This window comes from Scyliorhinus torazame, chromosome 13 (genome assembly GCF_047496885.1).
Source record: "Scyliorhinus torazame isolate Kashiwa2021f chromosome 13, sScyTor2.1, whole genome shotgun sequence".
Taxonomy (NCBI): Eukaryota; Metazoa; Chordata; class Chondrichthyes; order Carcharhiniformes; family Scyliorhinidae; genus Scyliorhinus; species Scyliorhinus torazame.
In genome coordinates, this window is record NC_092719.1 from 170175213 (window position 1) to 170201664 (window position 26452).

General features: G+C 48.4%; 1 protein-coding gene across 7 annotated transcripts in view; it reads left to right on the top strand.

Annotated features, from left to right (window-relative positions):
- Positions 1-26452, top strand: part of LOC140388365 (uncharacterized) — a 114181-nt gene that overhangs the window by 42840 nt on the left and 44889 nt on the right. For 5 of the 7 annotated variants that reach the window (XM_072472415.1, XM_072472413.1, XM_072472417.1 and 2 more), the window contains 3 exons: positions 11689-12154; positions 17319-17425; positions 19913-19993. In XM_072472415.1, the coding sequence (XP_072328516.1) occupies positions 11869-12154; positions 17319-17425; positions 19913-19993 (474 nt within the window). In that variant the 5' untranslated portion in view covers positions 11689-11868. The remainder of the gene's footprint in view (positions 1-11688; positions 12155-17318; positions 17426-19912; positions 19994-26452) is intronic. The other 2 variants (XM_072472416.1, XM_072472418.1) reach the window with 1 other exon arrangement.

A 26452-nucleotide genomic window follows, 5' to 3' on the forward strand; every position in this document is an offset into this window, starting at 1 on the left:
TACGAATTGAATTCCTTTATTCCAGTCCTCTGGATAATCTTGACAATAAGCCCTCAACATTGTCTTTAATGTCTGATGCCACCTTTCTAACGCTCCCTGCGATTCTGGATGGTACGCAGCTGATTTAAATTGTTTTATTCCTACGCTATCCAGAACTTCTTTTAAGAACCTTGAGGTAAAATTCGATCCTTGATCCGACTGTATTTCTGTGGGTAGTCCATATCTAGTAAAGAATTTAAGTAACTCCTCCACAATCTTTTTAGCTGTAATATTACGTACTGGAATGGCCTCTGGAAACCTAGTAGACACATCCATTATTGTCAAAAGATATTGATTCCCACTTTTCGTTTTAGGAAGCAGTTCTACGCAATCAATTAGGACCCTTGTAAAAGGTTCCTCAAATGCTGGAATGGGTATTCAGGGCGCTGATTTTATCACTGCTTGAGGTTTCCCTATCACTTAACATGTGTGACATGGTTGACAAAATTTAACAACATCTTTATGTAGTCCAGGCCAATAAAAATGTTTTTGTATTTTAGCTTGAGTTTTCCTTATTCCCAAATGACCTCCCACTTGTACCTCATGTGCAACTCGCAACACCTCCTTTCTATACCCTACCAACAATACTACTTGATGAACTTCTGCCCACTTTTCATCCGCCTGCATATGTAAAGGTCTCCATTTTCTCATCAAGACATCACTTTTACGGTAATAACACTCTGGTATCCACTCAGATTCCTCTTCTGTGTATGCTTTCAGATACATTTGTTTTATTTCTACATCTTTCTGTTGCAACTCCGCCAATTTTCCCGAAATAAAAATATCCGCCTCATCCTCCACCTGTTCTTTTCCAACCATCTGATCAAAAATCATTTCTTTTTTTAAAAATTTGTTTTTATTCAAAATTTTTCAATAATTTTTACAAACCACTAAAAAAAAAGCATAGTAATAATTAAGAAAACAACTTAACAAATTAGCAAAACAAGGTGGGGTATCAGCCCTTTACAAATGAAATCTACCCACCACCCATACCACCCCCCCTCCCCCCCTCCTACCCCCCTCTGGTTTGCTGCTGCTGACCTCCACTTAACGTTCCGCGAGAAAGTCAAGGAACGGTTGCCACCGCCTGGAGAACCCCTGCAAGGACCCTCGCAAGGCAAACTTTATCCTCTCCAACCTGATAAATCCAGCCATGTCACTGACCCAAGCCTCTACGCTTGGGGGTTTTGCGTCCCTCCACATTAACAAGAGCCGCCTCCGGGCTGCCAAGAAGGCAAAGGTCAGAACTCTGGACTCTTTTGACTCCTGCACTCCCGGATCGTCTTGACATCCCAAATATCGCTATCCCCCAGCTCGGTTTTACCCGAGTGTCCAAGACCTTGGACATAGCCTTTGCAAAGCCTTTCCAAAATTCTGTAAGTGCTGGGCATGCTCAAAACATATGGACATGGTTTGCTGGGCTCCCCGAACGCCTCACACACCTGTCCTCCACCCCAAAGAACTTACTCATTCTCTCCACTGTCATATGCACCCGGTGCACCACCTTAAACTGAATCAGGCTCAGCCTGGCGCAAGATGAGGAGGAATTGACCCTGCCCAGGGCGTCAGCCCACAGGCCCTCATCTAGCTCTTCACCCAGCTCCTCCTCCCACTTGCCCTTCAGCTCTTTCACCGAGGCCTCCTCCGCCTCCTGCAGCTCCTGGTATATGTCCGATACCTTGCCATCCCCTACCCACACTCCCGAGACCACCCTGTCCTGTATCCTCTGAGCAGGTAACAATGGAAATCCCCGCACCTGTTTTTTCACGAACGCCCGAACCTGCATGTACCTAAAGGTATTCCCTGGGGGCAACCCAAATTTCTCCTCCAGCGCCCTCAGACTAGCAAAAGTCCCATCAATAAACAAGTCCCCCATCCTTTTGATTCCCGCTCTGTGCCAGCTTAGGAACCCACCATCTATTCTACCTGGAACGAATCTGTGATTGTTCCGTATCGGGGTCCAGACTGAAGCCCTTGCTTCCCCCCTGTGCCGTCTCCACTGACCCCAGATCCTCAATGTCACCACCACCACCGGGCTCGTGGTGTACCGTGTCGGCAGGAGCGGCAGCGGAGCCGTTATCAATGCCCCCAGGCTAGTATCTCTGCAGGAAGCCACCCCCAACCGCTTCCATGTCGCCCCCCCTTCCTCTACTACCCACTTCCGAATCATGGATATATTCGCTGCCCAATAATAGCTGCAGCGCCAGCCCATCCCCACCCCGACTGCGCTCTAATAACAGTCTCTTAGCATGCGGGGTCTTGTTTGCCCACACAAATCCCGTAATAATCCTGTTTACCCGCTTGAAAAAGGACTTGGGGATGAGGATGGGAAGGCACTGGAAGACAAACAAGAACCTGGGGAGGACCGTCATCTTCACGGACTGCACCCTGCCCGCCAGGGAAAACGGCGGCATGTCCCACCTCTTAAAGTCCTGCTCCATCTGATCCACCAGCCGTGCTAAATTGAGCTTGTGCAGGGCACCCCAACTCTTAGCCACCTGTATGCCCAAGTAGCGAAAGCTCCTCTCCACCATCTTAAGCGGTAGCTCTCCCAGTCTCTTTTCCTGGCCCCTCGCATGTATCACAAAAAGCTCGCTTTTCCCAACATTCAACTTATACCCCGAAAAGTCCCCGAAATCTCTAAGGATCTGCATGACTTCTCTCATCCCCTTCACCGGATCGGCAATGTACAGGAGCAGGTCATCCACATACAGCGAGACCCGATGCTCCTCTCCCTCCCCCCCCCCGAACCAGCCCCCTCCAGTTTCTGGACTCACTCAACGCCATGGCCAGTGACTCGATCGCCAGGGCAAACAGCAGGGGGGACAGGGGGCACCCCTGCCTCGTTCCTTGATGTAACCTAAAGCACTCCGACCGCAGCCGGTTCGTCGACACACTCGATACCGGGGCCTGATACAACAATTTAACCCACCCCATAAATTCCTCTCCAAACCCAAATCTGTCTAACACTTCCCACAGGTACTCCCACTCCACCCGATCAAAGGCTTTCTCTGCGTCCATTGCTGCCACCACTTCTACATCCCCCCCTTCCGAGGGCATCATGATCACATTCAGGAGCCTCCACACATTCGTGTTCAACTGCCTGCCCTTTACAAACCCCGTCTGATCCTCATTGATCACTCCCGGGACACAGTCCTCAATCCTAGTGGCCAAGATCTTGGCCACATTGGAGCCACATTGCAACGGGTCCTTAGCTTGCTTAAGGATAAGTGAGATCAGAGCCTGCGACATCGTCGGGGGAAGGGTTCCCTTTTCCTTAGCCTCGTTAAACGTTCTCAACAATAGCGGACCCAACAGCTCTGAGAATTTCCTGTAAAATTCTACCCATCTGATCCCGGGGCCTTGCCCGACTGCATATCCTCCAACCCCTTAACCAATTCCTCCATCTCAATCGGGGCCCCCAATCCCTCTACTCGCCCCTCCTCCACCTTAGGGAACCTCAGTTGGTCCAGGAATTGCTTCATCCCCTCCCCCCTTCCGGTGGTTCTGACTCATACAATTTGCCATAAAAGTCCTTGAAGACTTTGTTGATCCTTGCCAAGCTCAGCACCGTGTTACCCCCTGATCCCTAATTCCCCCAATCTCCCTGGCCGCCTCTCTCTTCCGCAGCTGATGTGCCAGAATCCTGTTTGCCTTCTCCCCATACTCATATACCGCTCCTTGTACCTTCCTCAACTGAGCCTCAGCCTTTCCCGTGGTAAGCAGGTCAAACTCCGCCTGCAGACTCCGGCGCTCCTTTAACAACCCCTCCTCGGGGGATTCCGCATACCTCCTGTCCACCCTAAGTATCTCCCCCACCAACCTCTCCCTCTCCATCCTGTCCCTCTTCTCCCTGTGGGCCCTGACTGAAATTAGTTCCCCCCTGATAACTGCCTTCAGCGCCTCCCAGACCACACTCACTGAAACCTCCCCAGTATCATTGGTCTCCAGCTTCGGATACACCGCCGAATCCGCCCACAGACCTCCTCATCCGCCAATTGTCCTACTTCCAGTCTCCACAGAGGACGTTGGCCTCTCTCCTCCCCCCAGCCCCAACTCCACCCAGTGCGGGGCATGGTCCGAGATCGCAATGGCCGAATATTTCACCCCCTCCATTCTCGGGACTAGCGCCCTACTTACCACGAAAAAATCAATCTGCGAGTATGCCTTGTGCACATGGGAGAAGAAAGAAAACTCCTTCGCCCTTGGCCTGGCAAATCCCCACGGGTCCACTCCCCCCATCTGTTCCAGGAACCCCCTCAGAACTTTGGCCGCTGTCGGCCTCTTACCCGATCTCGACCTAGACCAGTCCAGTGCCGGTTCCAGGACCCTATTGAAGTCCTCCCCCATTACCAAACTGCTTGACTCCAAATCCGGAATCCTACTCAACATCCGCTTCATGAACCCTGCATCACCCCAGTTCGGAGCATAAACATTCACTAGCACCACCCGGGCCCCCTGCAACCTGCCACTCACCATAATATATCCACCCCCTTTATCCGCCACAATTCCCGCCGCCTCAAATGCCACCCGCTTGCTCACCAAAATTGCGAACCCCCTCGTCTTCGCATCCAGCCCTGAGTGGAAAACCTGCCCCACCCATCCCTTCCTCAGCCTGGTTTGATTCGCAATCTTCAGATGTGTTTCTTGTAGCATGGCTACGTCTGCCTTTAGCCCCCTTAAGTGCGAAAACACACAGGCCCTATTGACCAGCCCATTCAGGCCTCTCACGTTCCACGTGATCAGCCTGGTCGGGGGCTAATTACGCCCCCCCCTCTCCATCCTCCATCCCGCCGTCTAGCCATCTCCTTTTTTAGGCCCAGCCACATGCCCGCGCCTCCCGCACACTCCAGCCCCCCAGCCAGAGGCTCCGGGTCCCGACTCTCCCCTTTAAAATCGATTCTCCGTCGGTCAGCAAAGCAGCATCCCAGCCCCCCCCAACCCCCTCCCCACTCCAGTCAAGCATCCGCTTAACCCCCTTACCCCCCCCCCCCCATTGCACTCCCGCAAGTCAACTGACTCATGCTGACCCCGGCCGCTCCCGCCTCCACCTCCAATCCCACTGTCGGCTCCCCTTACGAGTCTCCAACACCCCCCCCCCACACACCTAAGTGAGGTAAAGAGAGTCCCCCCTACACCCCGTGTGTACAGAGAACGAAGAAAAAAAACAAGGCACAATACTCTCAAACCCCCTAGCTTCGGGTACTGCCCCCACCATTGAGCGGATAAACTGCTCTCCCTGTCTGGGCCGACCCCACCACCTGTGACGCAGCTCTTCCCAACTGCGACCTCGCCCAAAGCCTTGAGGGCTCAGGGCAAAGGGGGCAACAAAAACACAAGAGAACACAGGGAAAACCCCAACATAACACCCCCCCCCCCCCAGCCCCCACCACCGCACCAGCAACCCCCACAACATACTACAGTCCATTAGCTCAAATCCAGCTTCTCATTCTTGATAAAAGTCCACGCCTCGTCCGGCGTATCAAAATAGTGGTGCCGGTCCTGATAGGTAACCCACAGCCGCGCCGGTTGTAACAGCCCGAAATTCACCCCTTTGCTGTGGAGGACCACCTTGGCCCGGTTGAATCCTGCACGCTTCTTGGCCAGCTCTGCACCCCAGTCCTGATAAATCCGGATCTCGGTGTTCTCCCACCTGCTGCTCCGCTCCTTCTTCGCCCATCGCAGGACAAACTCCTTATCGGTGAAGTGGTGGGATCTTACCAGCATAGCTCTCGGCGGCTCGTTTGCCCTAGGCCTCCTTGCCAGGACTCTGTGCACCCCATCCAGCTCCAGGGGCTGCGGGAAAGCCCCCACGCCCATCAGCGTACCCAGCATCGTGGTCACATACGCCCCAGCATCCGACCCCTCCACGCCTTCAGGGAGACCCAGAATCCGCAGGTTCTGCCTCCTTGACCTATTCTCCAGGTGTTACAGCTTCTCCTGCCATTTTTTGTGCAGCGCCTCGTGCGCCTCCGTTCTAACCACCAGGCCCAAAATCTCATCCTCGTTATCAGAGGCCTTCTGCTGCACCTCCTTTATCGCTGTCCCCTGCATCTTCTGGGTCTCCACCAACCTCTCAATCGACGCCTTCATAGGGGCCAACATCTCCGCCTTTAACTCCGCAAAGCAGCTTCTCAAAAACTCCTGCTGCTCCCATGACCACTGGGCCCATGCTGCCTGATCCCCGCCAGCCGCCATCTTGTTTTTTCGCGCACGTTCTCCTCTCTTCTCCAAAGCCGCTTTTTTGATCGCCCCACTCCTGGTCCACTCCATACAGCACTGGGCGACCCTCACTGTTTCCTTCCCACACTGGGAATCGCCGTCAAAGTGCCGATGGAGCTCCGTAAAAGGGTCTAAAAGTCCGTTATCGGTGGGAGCTGCCGACCGTGCAACCTATCTAGGCATAGCCACAACCGGCTCAAAAATCATTTCTGATAATTGCACTTCACCTTTATCTTCACTCTCTGATTTCTCCTCTTGTCTTAACCTGTGACTTTGCAACCTTGTTACTACACAATCTGGAAAAATCCCAGGATATTCGTCCTTCAACGCTTCAGTTGTCTGATTTTGCATTGGCTTATCAACCACAGTAGGCATCACTCCCACCTGCGATCCAGCTATATCATTACCCAAGATAAACTATTCCTGGACAAGATAGTTTTTCTATTACTCCTACTACCACTTCACCACTCTTCACTGGGCTTTCTAACTTTACCTTATATGATGGAACACTACTCCTCTCACCCTGAATTCCACATATTATCCCTTTTTCTGGCAACATTCGTCCCAAACTACATAACTCCTCATCTCTCACCATTAAAGATTGACTAGCTCCCGTATCTCTTAAAATTGTGACGTCTTCACCTGCTCCTCCTGATACACATGAGTAAACTTTACCCACACAAGTAAATTCTTTAAAGAATCTGGCACATTCTTATCAATCACCTCTTGATCAGGCTGTACAATCTTTTGCACCTCCTTCGCTTCACTTGGGCTTTCCTTTACCACTTTAACAAACCCCACTGTCTTATCCTGTTTTATCACATCAGCCTTCCCAGTGCTTTTCTTCAACCACCAACACTGTGACTTTACATGGCCTAGTTTATTACAGTGAAAACATTTGAAACTTTTCATGTCTCTTCCACCCTCCTGGATTTCTTTTTTAATCTGAAGTACACTCTCCTTATTATCACCCATCAGATCACCTTTACTTTTACCACTTGAGTATTTCTCATGTCCCCAGTTTCTATCCCTCACAGGCTGAAACTGATGTCGGAAACCAAGCTTTGATTTCTGAACTAATTCATAATCATCTGCCATTTCTGCTGCTAACCTCGCAGTTTTAATCCTCTGCTCTTCCACATGAGTTCTCACTACATCAGGAATTGAATTTTTAAACTCCTCCAAAAGCATAATTTCTCTCAGTGCTTCATATGTTTGGTCTATTTTCAAAGCCCTTATCCACCTATCAAAATTACTTTGTTTGAGCCTTTCAAACTCCATGTATGTTTGACCAAATTCTTTCCTTAAATTTCTAAACCTTTGTCTGTAGGCTTCAGGCACTAGTTCATATGTACCTAAGATGGAATTTTTCACCTCCTCATATGTCCCAGATACCTCCTCCGGTAGTGATGTAAACTAGCCCTCCCTATCAGCTTTGTTTGAATCAGTAATACCCACATGTCCTTGGCCATTTCATTTGTTTCGCCACCTTCGCAAATGAAGTGAAAAAGGCTTCCACCTCGTTCTTGTCGAACCTTGGCAATGCTTGGACATATTTAAATAGATCCCCACCAAGCTTTCGACTTTGACACTCTTTCTCACTATCCTCATCACTATCATCCAACTGTATGTTTCCCTTTAAGTCTGCCAATTTTAACTGACTGTCATGTTTCATGGCCATTTTCTGAAGTTCAAACTCTCTCTCTTTATCTTTTTCCCTGATCTGTATCTCCCTTTCTTTCTTTTTGTTCTGCTGGGGCTATTCTTTCTTTTCTCCTTTCTTCTCTCTCCTTTTCTTTTTCCTCTCTCTCTCTTTCTTTTTCCTCTCTTTCGTATTCAAACTGCTTTAATTCTGTCTCATGTTCCATTTGTTTAATTTGTAACTGTATTTTTGCCTTTTCCAATGAGTCAAACTGTATCGCAACTGTATCAAAGGTATTTAAATGCTTAGCCACGGCCATAATTACCTAACCTTTTCACATTTTGTCAGGTAATGTTAACTGCAATGTTTTTGCCAAATCTAACAGTCTGCTTTTAGTCTCTGTCCGTAAGGTACTGCGTGTGATCGTCTCCACCCCCAAAAACTTCTGAGCGTCTGAAAGAGCCATTATCCACAACACACTCCCAACTTAAACTAAAATACCACACCTAATAAGCAACCACAATATGCTCACCCCTCACTGTCTTTAAGTTCACTAAGCCAATTCAATAGACAGACTTTTATCCCGGACAAACCCCCAATTTGTTATGGGCCAGGGTTTAGAGAACCCCAAAGTGTATCATGAAGTTCACCTGACCCACAACTTTTAATAGATTGTGGTATGGGGAGCACACGGCCCACTCTACAGGTGTGGTACAGCAGAAATGGAAAAGTATTTTTTAAAGCAAAACAATGTTTATAATATGAACTCAAGTTAATCTTTTTAAAACATACAGTGAACATCTTAGCAACCATCAATTCAAATACAACCCCCAAAGAATACAACACTAAGTAATCCTTAATAACTTCCCAAACAATATCCAGAAGACAAAAGAAACACCTTTTAACAGAAGCACATTAGGTTTACATTCACTACTGAGAACATTGATAATTCTGAATTCACCAAATGATCAAGAGGTGGTCTTTTGATGGCAGAGAGATCAACAGTACACCTACTTGGTCTGGCTTCAGCTCCAATACTGAAAACAAAACTAAAACACACCCTGCAGCAAACAGCCTAAAACAAAAGTAAAAAGCTGACAGACAGCCCTGCTCCACCCACTCTTTGACATCACTGCAGTAATAAACACCCATTTCTTAAAGGTACTCTAACTACAGATATTTATACACACCCATTTATAAACACCCATTTCTTAAAGGTACTCTTACATGACAACTGGAAACGTTTTGCTGTTCGTTGGGCCAAGTTGGCTACAGTTTCAATGGTAAAAGAATAAAAGTATGAAGCTGCAAATCTGAAATAGAAACAAGCCAATTAGCAGCTAATTATGAAACGTGAATATTCCTACTGGAACTGGATTTTTAAGACATTTCCACCCAAGGAGTATTTTCCCATGGCCAATCCAGTTACCCCGCACCTCTTTGGGTTGTGGGGGTGAGACCGTTGCAAACAAGGGGAGAATGTGCAAACTCCACACGGACAGTGACCCAGGGCCGGGATCAAACCTGGGTCCTCGACGCTGTGAGCAGCAGTGCTAACCACTGCGCCACTGTGCGTTCTTAAACTCCCTGACACACCAGGTAGGGTAGTTGAAGTAGGGATCACTGACGAATTCAAGAGGAGGGTCAAGTATGTATTAGGGAGAAGTGAATAGAGATATGGGATTAAGGTGGACTAAGGAAATTAGAGCGGTTGCAATCTCGTGCAGTATGAACACAAGCATTGATTGGTTGAGGAGAATGTTGTGTATTGCACTGTGAATTAAAGATAATCGTTTAGAAAGGACAGCTGCAACATTAATCATTTACCTTCATGCTGATTCTCACTGCACAGTAACTGTGTTGAATAAAAGAACATAAATTACATAATTGAACAGGAAATGGATCCAGACACCATTATTATTCAACATAACTGGGGTTTCCACAGTTTGCAATCAGGTTTTTTCCCCTTGGATTAGAAAATTCCAAATTAAAAATAATAATAATTTAAGTGTTATAGGTTGGGGTAAAATAGATTGTAAAATAATCCACATTTATGTGAGATTTGGTTTGGAAAAGATATCCAACATCGTCATACAATTCCACTTCACGGTTATATGTGTGATAAACCAGAAATGAGCTCAGTTGTTTCATCTCTATTTGGCTGTTTTGTTCCACACATTATTATGTTAAAAGAAGTCCCATTATCACCTTTTAAAAGAAAACTTTCCATGCTGCAGGTAAAACTATTTTAATATTCTTTTGTGTGAAGTTCTTTGCAGATGGAAGCCTATTTATATAGATACACAGAGGTGCCATGAGATAATCCAAAAGAGACATTCATGTTGACACCTCCTATGCTGCAATAATGGGCCAACATTTACTGTAGCAGGGACTTTAAGCAAATTTTAAAGTTGTAAAATAGCGCAAGGACGAGAAGGAAATATAAATTAGAGTAAGTGAACTTAATGCTAAAGCAGATACAGAAAGGAAAATAAAGTGAGGGAAAGATTGGATTTAAAAATAGGCAAAGAGAGACTGAAAGGGAAAGTAAAAAAGGTCATAATTTAAAACTGTACATTTTTCAAATCAGCAACATTTATAAATCCTGAAGGAATGGGACTGCATGGATGGTATTTATTGGAGGTGATCTAGGTTTATTTGTTGGCTGGAGAGTTGGGTAAAATCCTGCGTCGCCCCTTTTCAGGAAGGCTCAACACATTAAGTGCTACTTGAGGCTCATAACTAAATGGCCGGGGACGTTCCCTGAAATGTTGGACACCAAGGGTGGAAGCTCTGCCCGCCGAGCACTACCAGTCAAACAGAGCCCATTAATCACAATGCCACTGGGAGACAGTGGCTGCTGCTGTTACAACACCCACCTGCAGCCTAGTACAGTCACTGGATGCCAGGTTACCACGTGAGTGGTGATGAGAGAGATTCATGGGGAAAGATCATGGTGGGACGAGGGAGATTAGCAGCAAAGGCAGAAGAATGGCTTTCAGTGCGGCTGACTGTTCCTGATGCTGGGTGCCTCGATTTAGCACTGAGTGCCTTTGAACGAGTGCTGCCCCTGGGATTCCTCCAAGCTACCCCATATGGGTTTACGTTATATGCTCCCCGCATGGTGAGACTGCCCCTCCCCAATACTAGTGTTGGCGGGTTGGCCCTTAAGTTGGCATTAATCGTCCACTTAAAGGCTTCAATTGGCTGCCGAGTGAAAAGGTCATCCACGGGAAATGGTCAATAGACTGAAATGGGCAAGACTTAACTATTTGTAGTGAATTTAGTTCATATTTACCAAGCAAAAAATAGCAACCTCATGCAGTTCAAAGCATTTCACTGGTGAGTCAGCTAACAAGTGGAGTGGTGAATGTCGAACAATAACTTTTGGATTTCCACATTTAACCTCACATCTGCCACAATAAAGATTATCTTTATTTCTTTTAATGAATTTAGAGCACCCAACTAATTTTTTTTTTCCAATTAAGGGGCAATTTAGCGTGGGTTGTGGGGGTGAAACCCACGCAGACACGGGGAGAATGTGCAAACTCCACATGGACAGTGTCCCAGGGCCGGGATTCGAACCCAGGTCCTCAGTGCCGCAGTCCCAGTGCTAACCACTGTGCCACATGCCGCCCAAAAGATTATAATTATTATCATCTGATTTGCTGTTGCATTTTGAAATAAATAACAGTACTTTTTGCCTCACCATTATTTTATAATTAGGCCCTATTAACGCATCCCTTGGATTTTTTAATTTGTTTAATTTTGCATTTTTCTTGTAGGTCTGTTACAGCCACTAATTTGAAGGTGCAACCAACTTGATACAAGAAATCATGTCAACAAACTTCACAAGGCCAAAAGATTAGCTATTGGCTAAGGACAGCTTTTAAAGAATTTCTTCTAACCTTCCAGAACCCAATTTAAAAATAATATTGCTTTTATGACTTCAAGTTCCTCTCGCCATGTTTGTCACTAGCCTGCAGTTCCCCAGCACAGTTTGCCAAGACAACAGTAATGGAGAGGAGGCAAAATCAGCGTGGAAGCCCTCGACTGTTTATGGACGATCCCGAACTGAGAAAGCAGAGAGGAGAGCACAGAGGAGAAGCAACATGTCTGCTATGCATCTCAGACGAGAAGAGATGGCTGATAAGCTGAAATACCCACTGGTCCTACTGGCCCCTATAATCCTCATTCTTACCTTGCTTCTAATTCTGTTTGGTATTTACATACTGAAACCATTTCACAGAGGTGAGACTGTTGCCGTTTATTTCAAATTTAAAGATTAAAGCCTTATACGGTGTAATTAAAAAATTTCAATATGCCCCAGATGATGCAGTGGTTGAATATTTGATCAGGAGTGGTATCTGAGTCAGAATGCCATGAATGATTTAACTTGGTGGTCTCAGTAAAATTAGAACTACCATTACAATTTGTATTTTGTTTTCTCCTTAAAAGCAACCTGCATTTATATAGTGGGCGCGACCTAACCGAATGGGAACAAAGTTCTGTAACAAGCCCATTTAGCCAGGTGCTTCCCGGCATTCGCAGTGCCAAGAAACACCATGCTATCTGCCTCGACTCTGGTTCTATTCAGGGCCTCAGTGGGGAGTGCCAATTTTAAAATGGCATCGCGATCTCTTGATCCCCGAACTCACCTATAAGGGGGTTCTGCCCCCCCCCCCGCCCGCCCGCCCCCACACACCCAATTGCACCCCCGCAGGGTACCCCCGGGCCCAATCACTGTTGTGGGAAAAATGCCAATGTGCCAGTGCCAAGGTGCCCGGGCAGCATCAGCAGTGCCAGGGTTCTACCCTGCCTGGAGGGCAAGCACCTGGGGGCCTCCAATCCCCTAGATCCCAAGGAGTGCCGTTCCGTCTGGTCCCCGTTTGTGGAGACCAGCACTGAACGGCATTTAGCCGAGGTCTCCGAGGCCAAGAGGTTAGATTCCAACGCCTCAGGTAGATCATGGGAGGGCATATTAGAGTGAGACTAGCTGTCTTGCTCTAATAAACAGATTTGCAAAAAGTGATCCGGTTCACAATGGGCGGGATTCAGATCGTGACATCTCGCGAGATTGTGTTAGATCTTGCAAGATGTGGTGAACCAGGTAGATTGAAGCAGAGGGATCTCCCAGCATCTACCAGCCGCACCGCGCTGCCTTTCAGGCGCAACGCGGGCAGTAGATCGTGCCCAGTGCCTTTAGCCAAGGAAAACATCCTAGGATGCATCACAGAAGCATGAGCAAAGATTGGTACAGATCAAAAAAATATATATTGAGGTGGGAGTTGACTAAAAGCTTGGTCAAAGACTAAAGGCCAGATTGTGACTACCAAGCTGCAAAAGTATCCGAAATTGCATGATTTGTGCTCCGTGGGGTGGAAGTAGAGTCTGGCCCTCTGATCCAGGAAGCAGAAGGTAGCAGCTATGGTGGGTAAGCATTGAGGTGGGCTTGTTGGAGAACATGCCTCAGTTCTTTGGGATTTTATCACATTACTTTAGAAGTTGTGAGATCCTCTATCTCTCACCCTGCACCACAGCACCCATCCCTCCATGGCCCTCATAGCCTCCATGCCAGCTGATGCCCCACCCATACCCCTATGGCTCCTCATACCTTCCATGCCAATTCAATGCCAACTCATAACCTCACCCAACCCTTTGTCACCTTATACCCCGTGCCAACTCGGTAGCCTGTTGCCCAGCATCCACCATAGACAGACCTCCAAAGACATATGAAGATGAGATAAGATAAACTCATAACAATCTATAAAATCCATTCAAATCTTTTAGATCTCAAGTGTTTAATCTTTTTTTCAGGAGCCACGTTAAAGACAGCGGGCTGGAATCTCCGCTGTTGTGATTGTCTGTTGCGCCGGCAGCGCACCCACGCCTGGGGATTTCCTGACGGCGTGGAGCTGCCCACAATGGGAAACCCCATTGGCCAGCTGGCGAGACGGAGAATCCAGCCGCCAGTGGGGGTGCACCGCACCAAAAAAAACTGGTGCGGCAGGATGGAGAATCCCGCCCAGCTTATCCCTTAATAGCTTCTTTAAGCTGTCAATCAAACTGTGAACTCAAAATTCTCCCGCTGTCATATTTGTAGCTTTTGAAACTCCGCAAAGCATTCACAATGACTTAATGATAGCCCTGGGAATGTCAAAAAAGAGCTCAAATGAATCTGCTTGACCAGGTGCATTGTTTTCTTTCTCAACCATGCCTGCCAATCAAAGCAATCCAGCAGTCTCACTGACAGCTATGTCCTGTTTCTTTTTAAGTTTAAAGAGCAGGGCATCTAAAAAACTTTAGATCATGATAGTTAAATAGACTTTGAGCTGAATTCACCGCTTCTCGATGCCGGCAGCAATAATTGCGATCAGGCGGAGAGTAGCGCGCAATGGAAAAATAATTATTTGCAGCCGACGCCGATTCCACTGCCATGATCCGGTTCTTTGCTGGCAGTGTTATCGAAGCTTGCACCTCGTGCCGGCAGATTTATGCAAAACCATCATTTGCATGGATTTAAATATCATTTAGGGGTTGTACGCGTCATGCTCCACCCCTCTTCGGCAGAAGTCTTGTGGGCGCAAATTGGTGCAAGTATTTACAAGTGGGGCCTGGGTTCCATGGCTATTGAGGGGCAGTGGGAAGCTAAAAAAAAGTGAAAAAATTGTCAGGTACACCGCACCATGCTGGGGGTGGCTGTCCAGGCCTGGGGCAGTAGCGGGCAATAACGTGGTGCTATGTCTGTGGACTCAGGGTGTCACCCCGGAGATCGGGGCGGCCTGGCTCAGACCGCCATTACTGCAGTATCTGGACTTAACACCCCCTCCCTGGTGCTACTTACAGGCTCCTGGCTGCTCATGCTGCTGACTGCTCACCATGTCCTGTAAATGCTCAGAGAGCACCTGGTGACGTGGGAGTCCACCCAGGCCGCCCCTCTGGAAACCCTCATACCCCAGCGGTATCAACAAGGGGATGGGTGTGGCCTGGCTCTATTAGTGGCCCACTAGGTGTGGGCACTCCTCAGAAGCATTGCCCCACTGCAGAGGAAGAAGGGGATTAACAGAGCTCATCCCAACCAAAGGACACGTGCACATGGCTGCTGGAACCCTCCCTGGTTTTCTGCCTCTCAGGACAGAGGCCTCACCAGTGACCCCTACCCCTTATGGTCACAAGCTGTCTCTTCCTGGTGAGGCTGGTATCACTGACTGCTTCTGCCACTTCCTCCCATGTGCCGTTCAGGAGAGCAGGCTCGAGTCTGTGGCCCACACTGGGGAAGAGGGTGTTCCTCTTCGGCATCGAGCAGTGGGTCCACTTTGGACTCCCAAAATCAGGGGGCAGGTCTTCCCTGTGCCATCTTCGTCGCTGCTGTGAATGTGTGGTGAGTGGAGCGCTTAAAAACAGCTCCGGCTGTCTGGCTCTTTAGCGTTAATTCCAGCCCCAGTGGTTACACCGCCCATTGGGTTGGGAATTGCTTTCAATTCGTGCCAGCAGAGTGCTGGGCCATATGCAGCTCCTGAATCGCGGAATGGATAGTCCCCCAACGATAACGTGAATCTCATGCTATTCAATCCCGGCAGGAACACTTGGGGGCGGGATTCTCCGGACGCCAGAATCGCGTTCGGCAATAGGCTGGAGAATCAAAGTTTATGACCAAATCGGGGGCGGTGCCGCTTTGGCCATGCCAGAGTGGGGACAAAGCCTCAAAATCAAAGAATCCAGCCCCTTGTCTCCCAAAAGGAGAATCCCAGCCCTTATCTGCCCTTCAAGAATGTTTACATCTTTTTGTGACTCCCACACTGCAGGTTAAAGCCCTTGGACCAGCCAAAATAGAGTCTGTTTGAAGTGTCCTGCCCACATGAATGATATCCTGATCCCGTTCCCTCCTGAAAAAAATTGTATCTGTTGGAAATGAGGGTGGGGTGTCTGCATCCGGGTTCCGCCCACCATTTTTAATGGTCTGCAGTGTCTTCCTGACTTTGCAGAAATTTGGTCCGAAGGCTTTCAGTATCTTAAAGGAAGAAAAGAAATGGAGAAGGAATTCCAGAAGTTAGGGACAAAGTAGCTGAAGGCATGTATACTGATATAGGCAAAATAATAGAGGATGCATAAGTGGCCAGAAGTGGGGATAGTATCTGAGGAGAGGTAGCCATTTAAAAATGTCAGCTAGCAAAAGGCTAGAAAGGGAAACTCAATGGGCAATTGTTAACTGGGGATGTGCGTAAAAGAGCAGGAAGTGGGCCTGATGGATAAAATGTGCTCAGGGAGGCATGAGGGGAGATGAAAGAGACATTGGGGAAAGATGCAGATTCAATGCTAGGGCATCAGGAAGATCTTTGGGGGAAGTGTGGCCTCGTGAGAAAGGAGAATGGGTGGAATAAAGCAGAAATAGCTAAAGGGACACTCTCAAACAGTGGCAAAGGAGTCCTAAAATTCCTTGCATATTGTGGAGGTGAGGGTGGATGGGGTACAAAAGAAATGTTAAGGAAATGGTTAGCAGAGAGAAAAGAAGCGGAGGTTATCTTCAAATTCACAGTTGACCCCGAGGGAGTGAGCATTTTTGACAAAGAATAGAGCTCAATAGTGCTTGATGTGGTCCAAACAGATTGAGTCTCAGATGGCTAAACCAGGTGGTCTTGAGTGCTTCAGGTTTATGCCCTTGGACTTGAGGGGGTAAAGAAGGGGGCTTTCCTATGGGAATAACAAGGGTGAGAGAGAATAATAGTAATAACTGGTAAATAAAGGACATTAAAGACATAGGTGGGTGTAATTAAGGAGATCAATAGCTGCAAAATTATGGATGGGCAATTGAGATGGAAGGAGAGATTAAGGGAGGACAGAGAAATGAGGAGGCAGTGGAGTTGAGGGATGAGGAATTTCTCATTGAAAACATCTATGAAAAGCTTGGACCTGATCCTCGGAGGCAGTGGAGAATGGGTATTCTGAAGGCAGGGTGATAGGAATGAGTTTCCTCCGGGTGCTCCGGTTTCCTCCCACAGTCCAAAGACGTTCAGGTTAGGTGGATCGGACATGCTAAAATTGCGTCTAGTGTCCAAAAAAGGTTAGGAGGGGTTATTGGGTTACGGGGATAGGGTGGAAATGAGGGCTTAAGTGGGTCGGTGCAGACTTGATGGGCCGAATGGCCTCCTTCTGCACTGTATGTTCTATGTTCTATCCAGACAAGACAAGATGTTTAAAAGAATAGAAGGGCAGGGGGAAAGACAGAAAGATGACATTTGGAGAGAAGAGCCATACTTCACCAGGAGGGGCAGAGAAGGAAGGGGCAAGGTGTCCCCATAATACATATCAACTGATGTAATGTGTCATCATGCTGCCCAAAGATCACCATCAAGATCTATCATTAAGATTATGTTTCATTTAACAATCTTTCCCATTTTTCTGTTCCTAACAATAGTTTTAAATTTTACTGGTGGCACCTGCACTGCGCTTGGAATCTGGCAGGAACCTCAGGGCAGTTGTGGCTCTGGGAGAGACGTATTTTTTCCCTGTGTTCAAATCAAGGTAAGAGTGACAGGGTCAGATTTCAACTCACTTTAGCTTTATAAAGATCCATCATTTGAATGCAGGTAATAATAGAAAGAAAAATGTACTTCTGTATATTAAGATCACATATATTTAAAACCTTCTGCTAAACAGGCATGAGGTCAGAGGACCGGAAAGCTGCTAATGTATCATTATTTAAAAAGTAGGAAGGGATGGAATAAGTAATTATAGGCCTCGGTCGTGGGAAAACTATTAGAGAATAGTCTGGAAGTAAAAATAATCTTTTAGAGAGGATTTTTGTAATCAAGGGCAGACAGCGTGGGTTTGTCAATGGAAGGTCTTGTCTGACTAACCTGATTGAACGTTTGGGGAGGTAACAAGGAGGATTGATGAGGGCAGCATGTTTGGTCCGGTCAATGAAGCTTTTAGCAAGACTTTTGACCAGGTCCCACATGACAGACTGGCCCGAAAGTTAAAAACTTGTGAGATCCAAAGGAAAGTCTGAAGTTGGATCCAAAATTGAAACAGTGACAGGACGCAGGGCATTATGGTCGAAGGGTGTTTATGTGACACAAAGGTGTTTCTAGTGTGGTTCTGCAGGGCTCAGTACTGGATCATTTGCTGTGTGTGGTATATAGCAATGATTTAGACTTAAATGTAGATGCCATAATTAAGAAGTTTGCAGTTGAAATGAAAATTGACAGTACAATGATCATATGAAAGAAAGCTTTAGACTGCAGGAATATACCAGTGGACTGGTGAAGTGGACAGAAATGGAATTCAAACCAGAGAAATGTGAGGTATGCTCTTGGGAAGGGTAAATGAGGCAAGGGGATACAGAATAAATGGTAGAATATTGAGAAGTGTAGAGGAATAGAGGCACATTGGAGAGCATATTCACAGATCCTTGAGAGTAGCAGATCCGGTGAATAAAGTGGTCAACAAGGCAAATGAGCCATTTCCCATTGTTGGCCAAGGCATAGAGAAAAGAGCAGGGAGACTACGCTAGAAATGTATTAAACACTAGTTATAAAAAAATCGCTTATTGTCACAAGTAGGCTTCAATGAAGTTACTATGAAAAGCCCCTAGTTGCCATATTCCGGCTCCTGTTCGGGGAGGCCGGTACGGGAATTGGACCCGTGCTGCTGGCATTGTTTTGCATTACAAGCCAGCTGTTTAGCCCACTGTGCTAAACCAGCCTCTGTTTGCCCACAGTTAAAGTACAGTGTACGGTTCTGGTCACTGTATTACAGGGAAGATGTGATTACATTAGCGATGAAATTTACAAGAATATTGCCAGGAATTAAGAATTTTAGTTACGAGCAAAAATTGGATAGGCTGGGTTTATTTTCTTTCGAACAGAGGAGACTGAGAGGAGATTTAATTGAGGGGTATATTATGAGTAGCTTAGAGTGGATAGGAAGAACTTACTTCCCTTAGCAAAAAAAATCAATAAACAAGAGGCGTAGATTTGAAGTAATTGGTGGAAGGATGTCAAGGGAGTGAAGAGAGGCTGGTGGAGTCTGGAATTATCTGAAAGAGTGGCGGAGACAAAAATGCTCATCACGTTTAAACACTGTTTGAACTCGTGTGTGGCCCTTAAGTGATCACTTGATTGCCTCAATTGGCTTCCAGGCAGGAAGGCCAACCATGACCCTGGACTTAATTGGAGTGAGTTGGGGAGGTGAAAGGGGTTTTGGCCAAGGCTGCAACAAGGTCACCGAGTACCACAACAGAATCCACATGAGAATCGGTGAGTAGGTTCTTGCAGTGTAAGAACCACTTGATCACATTGTCAATGACACCTTCCATCACATTACTGATGATTGAGAATACACTCATGAGGCAGTAATTAGTTGGATTAAAGAGCTTCTTTTTGTTTTGTGGACAGGGCATTCCTGTGCAATTTTCCCCATTGTTAGGATAAAAGAGGTGATAGAATCATAGAATCTCTACAGTGCAGAAGGAGGCCACTCGACCCATCAAGTCTGCACCAACCTTTTTGAAAAGCAGCCTACCTAGGCCTATTCCCCTACCCTATCCCCATAACCCACCTAACCTGTACACCCCATGGGCAGTAAGGGACAATTTATCATGGCCAATCCACCTAACTGCACATCTTTGGACTGTGAGAAGAAACCCACGCAGACACGGGGAGAGCGTGGAAACTCCACACAGGCAGTCACTCAAGGCCGGAATTGAACACAGGTCCCTGGTGCTGTGAAACAGCAGTGCTAACCACTGTGCCGCCATGCCACCCTCTGTTGACCAAAGAATTTGATCCAATTAAGTGAAGGCATATGCAATTTAGGATGTTTGTCATAGAGGAAGAGACATATTGATGGCTAAGTTAGTTAAATTAAGCTTTCCTTTCAAATTTGATTAACAAAACACAGCCGTAATGAAAATAAGAAAAGGAATCCTGAAATACATAAGAACAAACAAGTTAACTCTACAAGATTTCCTTTTTTTTGGTCTAAATTGAAGCTTCTTGATCTCACTAGGTTACTGTTCACCTATCTGATGGTTCTAAAAGGATGGCTGTAATAATGGAGAATGAACAAGCTTTGGTAAACTGTCAGCAGGTGAGAGGAACAAACAATGGTCTTCACCACCCTTCTCTGAACTCGTTCTCTCACCCAACAATTTCTTCTTTAACTTGTGCACTTCCTTCAAATTAAAAGTGTGGCTATGGGTATCCATATGGGCTCCAGTTATGCCTGTCTTTCTGTGGGTTTGTGGAACTCTTTGTTCCAGTCCTACTCCGGCACACTCCCACGGCTATTTTTCCGTTACATCGATGACTGTATCGGTACCACTTCTTGTCTTGAACTGGAAAAATTTATCAATTTTGCTTCCAATTTCCACCCCTCTTTCCTTTACATGGCCCATCTCCGATAATTCCCTTCCCTTCATTGACCTCTCTGTCTCCATTTCAGGTGATCGACTGATCATCAATATTCACTATAAACCCATCGATTCTCACAGCTACCTTGACTACAGCTCTTCACACCCTGCTTCCTGTCAGGACTCCATCCCATTCTCCCAGTTTCTTTGCGTCTGTTGCATCTGTTCCGATGTTGCCAACTTCACAAATGGCGCTTCTGACATGTCTTCTGTCACTGAGGCTTCCCCCCACTGTGGTTGACAGGGCACTTAACTGGGTTCGACACCTCTGCCCTCACTCCTTCGCCTCCCTCCCAGATGAGGTCTCCCTTGCCCTCACTTTCCAGCACACCAGCCTCAACATTTAACAGGTCATCCTCTGCCATATCCGTGAACTCCAGTATGATGCCACCACAAACCACATCTTCTCCTCACCCCACCATCAACATTCTGCAAGAACCGCTCCTTCCCAGACACCTCAGTCCACTCCTCCACCGTGACCCTAACCTTCCTGTCATTGTCCATTCCCACTCAGGCTCTTCTCTCATTCCCACATGTCTGTCTTTGGCCTGCTGCAATGCTCCAGTGAAGCCCAGTGCAAACTGGAGGAGCAGCATCTCATCTTCCGATTAGGCATGTTGCGCCCTCAGGATTCAGCAATGAGTTCAACACCTTTAGACTGTGACCTTTCCCTTCCATCTTGACCCCTTTTTCCTATGCCAAACACCTTTTGTCCCAATGCAAACCCCCTTCCCCCTCCCCCACTGAGCCATCTGTTACTTGTTCTTTAGTTTGCTTTCACTGACCTATATATTCGCATGAATACATTCTTTATTTTACTTTGTGCCACTACCAGCAGCTTCTATAGCCCTTCACACTGCCATTAACATTTCCTCCTGTCTTGTGCCCTACACATCCTTGTTGCAATTTCTGCTAGCTCCCACCTACCACTGACCTTCTATCATGCTCTTATACAGTATATAATCCATCACATTTCTCCCTCTCTTTAGCCTGAAGAAGAGTCATATGGACTTGAAACATTAACTCGGTTTCTCTTTCCACAGACGCTGCTAGGCCTACTGAGTTTTTCCAGCATTTTCTGTTTTGTTAATGGTCTTCAGAGCTTTTCTCAACAGAGAAATTAATTCCAGATAGTGTGACAGGATGGGACTTCCATTAGCTCCAGTGTTAACCTCAGCCCAATTTCCAAGGGCAGAAAGTTTACCTGCTGTTAGCTATGTAAGTCCCTATCTGTCTCTGGAGATTTGGGGCAGGCACGTGAATTGTAACTACAAGGTATATTCACTTACATTGCTCATAAAGAATTCAAGTTGTTTGAGTTTGGTTCTGGCCTGGTGAGCACCAAGGTTAGTCACTCGGGGAAGCTTAGAGAGAGAAGATGACCAGGTAGGCGCAGGGTCATTGAAATCAAAGTTTGCAAAGTTATAGATCTTGGTGTGCAGAGGACAATTTCAAAGTCTGGCGATGATACAAATCTTGGAAGTGTTGTAAACTGTGAAGAGAACAATTTAGAACTTCAAAAGGACATAAACAAGTTGGTGGAGTGGGCAGATATGTGACAGATGAAGTTCAATGCGGAGAAGTGTGTGTGTGATAGTACCAGGTATTGCGGTACCTAAGAGGTGGATGACCATTGGTTAGACCCAGGCGTCTACCATTGGCTGTTGCACATAGCTCCGCCCTGAGAGGCGGAGTATAAGAACCGGTGCTGTCCCAGCAGCCTTCACTTTCTGTATCGAAGCTGCTGGGGAAGAGTTCTAGCAGATTAAAGCCTTCAGTTATGAATCACTTCGTCTTGAGAGTAATTGATTGCGCATCAATTAAATCTGCTTCAACTTCAGTTGGAAGGATGGATCTCCGTATCAAACCGGAGTGCCTTCAGCTCAGCCCCCACGCGGACAACTCTGCTGCTTTTTTTAAACATTGGCTGGCGTGCTTTAAGGGCTTCCTCGACACGGCCGCCGACACCCCCACGGAAGGACAAAAGATGCATCTCCTATGACGAATCATCCAGGCGAATCATCCCCGCCCGCGCTGCCCGGCCCGCACCGCCACCTGCAAAGGATGCGGCAAGAAGGGCCACTATGTGGGGGTCTGCCAGGCCCGCGCCATGGCCGCGGTCTCCAGCGACTATCGGCAACCCCCCCTTCAGGCCCCAACCGCCCAGCGCTCACCGCCACCCCCCTATCTTAAGGCCACGTGCGACCCGCGGGCACGGCCATTTTGCCCGCCCGGACACCACGCTGGATGGGTGGGCACCGCCATTTTGTCCCTCGCCGCCGCCATCTTCTTCATCCCCGGACACCATGTGCAACCCATGGGTGACGCCATCTTGGATGGGGCCCCAGGCCCCCAGCACAGCCGACTACACGCTGCCCGACCAGAACCCTCAATTACTTCAGCTGGCCTCGGTGACTCTGGACCAGAGTCGGCCCCGGACGCTTGCAACAGCCACAACGACGATCTCCATCAACGGCCACGAGACGTCTTGCTTGATTGACCCTGGGAGCACGGAAAGCTTTGTTCACCCCGACACGGTCAGGCGCTGTTCTCTTGTCACCCATCGTAAATCAAAGGATCTCCCTGGCCTCCGGGTCACACTCGGTGGAGATAAAGGGGTTCTGCCTAGCGAACCACACTGTCCAAGGCAGGGAATTCAACAATTTCCACCTGTACGTCCTGCCGCACCTCTGCGCAGCCACCCTCCTTGGGCTGGATTTCCAGTGCCATCTGCAAAGCCTGACCTTTAAATTTGGCGGCCCTATACCCCCCCTTACTGTCTGCGGCCTCGCGACCCTTAAGGTCGACCCGCCTTCCCTGTTTGCGAACCTCACCCCGGATTGCAAACCCGTCGCCACCAGGAGCAGACGGTACAGTGCCCAGGACCGGACCTTTATCAGGTCAGAGGTCCAAAGGCTGCTGAGGGAAGGGGTCATCAAAGCTACCCCTCCCTAATGGTGACCGCAAGGACACGGCCTTCGAAGCAGATGGGCGGCTCTATCACTTTTTAAGAGTTCCCTTCGGTGTCACGAACGGGGTCTCGGTCTTCCAGCGAGAGTTGGACCGAATGGTTGACCGTTACGGCTTACGCGCGACGATCCCGTATCTGGATAACGTCACCATCTGCGGCCATGATCAGCAGGACCACGACAACAATCTCCGCAAATTTCTCCAGACCGCGAAAATCCTTAATTTGACATACAATAAGGATAAATGCGTGTTTAGCACCGACCGTCTAGTCATTCTAGGCTACGTAATGTGAAGTGGAGTCATAGGGGCGCCCCCTCATGGAGTTCCCCCTCCCTCACTGCCCCAAGGCCCTAAAGCACTGCCTCAGGTTCTTCAGCTATTGTGCACAGTGGGTCCCCAATTACGCAGACAAAGCCCGACCCCTAATCCAGTCCACAACCTTCCCCCTGTCGACGGAGGCCCGCCGGGCCTTCAGCCGCATCAAAGCAGACATTGCAAAAGCCACGATGCGCATCATCGACGAGTCCCTCCCCTTCCAGGTCGAGAGCGATGCGTCCGACGTAGCTCTGGCGGCCACCCTCAACCAAGCGGGCAGGCCCGTGGCTTTCTTCTCCCGCACTCTCCATGCTTCCGAAATTCACCACTCCTCGGTCGAAAAGGAGGCCCAGGCCATAGTAGAAGCTGTGCGACACTGGAAGCATTACCTGGCCGGCAGGAGATTCACTCTCCTCACGGACCAACGGTCAGGTGCCTTCATGTTCGATAGTGCACAGCGGGGCAAGGTTAAGAACGACAAGATCTTGCGGTGGAGGATAGAACTCTCCACTTACAATTACGAGATCTTGTACCGTCCGGGGAAGCTGAACGAGCCTCCTGATGCCCTGTCCCGCGGCACTTGTGCCACCGCACAAGTGGACCGCCTCTTATCCCTCCACGAGGACCTCTGCCACCCAGTGGTCACTCGTTTTTTTCATTTTATCAAGACCTGCAACCTGCCCTACGCCATCGAGAACGTCAGGACAGTCACCAGGGACTGCCGAATCTGCGCGGAGTGCAAACCGCACTTCTACCGGCCAGAGAGAGCGCACCTGATAAAGGCTTCCCGTCCCTTTGAACGCCTCAGTATGGGTTTCAAAGGCCCCCCTCCCCTCCACCGACTGCAACACGTACTTCCTTAACGTGATTGACGAGTACTCCCGGTTCCCATTCGCCATCCCCTGCCCAGACATGACCACAACCACCGTCAGCAAGGCCCTCTAGGGTATCTTTACACTGTTCGGTTTCCCCGCATACATTCACAGTGATAGGGGGTCCTCCTTTATGAGCGACGAACTGCGTCAATTCCTGCTCAGCAAGGGCATCGCCTCGAGAAGGATGACAAGTTATAACCCCCGGGGAAACGTGCAGGTAGGGAGGCAGAACGGAACGGTCTGGAAGACCGTCCTGCTGGTCCTACGGTCCAGGAATCTCCCAGTCTCCCGCTGGCAGGAAGTCCTCCCGGTGGCCCTCCACTCCATCCGGTCACTGCCCTGTACTACCACAAATCAGACACCTCATGAACGTCTCCTTGTTTTCCCCAGGAAGTCCTCCTCCGGGTCCTCGCGCCCAACCTGGCTAGCGACACCCGGACCCATCCTGCTTCGGAAACTTGTGAGGGCGCACAAGTCGGACCCGTTGGTCGAGAGGGTCCACCTGCTGCACGCCAACCCCCAGTACACCTACGTGGCGTTCCCTGACGGCTGGCAGGACACAGTCTCCCCTCGGAACCTGGCGCCCGCTGGAGCCCCACGCGCACCCGAACCATTGCCCCCACCCCCACCCTCCCCGCAGCACCTGACTGGAGGGTCAGTACTCCCATCGCTCCTGCCTAGGCCCAACCACACACCAACACCCTCTACAGGCGCTTTCCCCCCCTGTCCACCTTTTGCCCCAACAGTGCCGCCTAGGGGTGACGAAGCTGCCAGGGAGGACGACATCACGCTCCCGGAGTCGCAACCGCCGGGACCCTCATCAGAATCACCGCCGAAGCCCAGATGCTCCAGAAGGACGACCAGGCCACCCGATCGACTGATTGCTGCACCATGAACACTTTGTAAATTCCCTCGACATCACGGTACCTCCATACCTGGTCATACCATGCGAAAGGCGACTATTGACGCTGGCCACCACCCCCGCCGGGCTCTTTTTTAACAGGGGGTGAATGAGGTAGTACCAGGTATTGCGGTACCTAAGAGGTGGATGACCATTGGTTAAACTCAGGAGTCTACCATTGGCTGTTGTGCATAGCTCCGCCCTGAGAGGCGGAGTATAAGAACCGGTGCCGTCCCAGCAGCCTTCACCTTCTGTATCGAAGCTGCTGGGGAAGAGTTCTAGCAGATTAAAGCCTATTAGTTATGAATCACTTCGTCTTGAGAGTAATTGATTGCGCGTCAGTGTGGTGATGCATTTTCGTAGGAGAGACAATATAAAGTAAGGGGTAAAATTCCAAAAGGAGTGCAGGAGCAGAGGGACCTGGGTGTATATATGCACATAGATCATTGAAGGTGCTAAGACAGATGGAGAGAACAGTTAATAAAGCATATTGTATTCTGGGCTTTATTAGGGGCACAGAATACATGAGCAAGGAGGTTATGCTGAACCTACACAAGACACTAATTAGACAGCCGGAATATTGTGTACTGTCCTCAGCACCACTCTGTAGGAAGGATGTGAATGCATTGGAGAGAATGCAGAAGAGGTTTACAAGAATAGTTCCAGGTTTAAGAAACTTCAGTTATGAGGATAGATTGGACAGCTTGGGACTGTTCTCCTTGAAGAGGAAGGATAAGAGGAGATTTGATAGAGCTGTTCAAAATCAAGAGAGAGCTGTTCAGAATAGTTAGGGAGGTTCCCACTCGTAAAAGGATCAAGAACAAGAGGGCACAGATTTAAAGTGATTTTCAAAAGAAACAAAGGTAATGTGAGAAAAAAACCTTTTCCCACAATGAGTGGTTCCAGTCTGGAATGCACTGACTGGAAGTGTTAGAATCATAGAATTTACAGTGCAGAAAGAGGCCATTCTGCCCATCGAGTCTGCACCGGCTCTTTGGAAGTGCACCCTGCCCAAGCCCACACCTCCACCCTATCCCCAGAACCCAGTAACCCCACCCAACATCAAGGCCAATTTT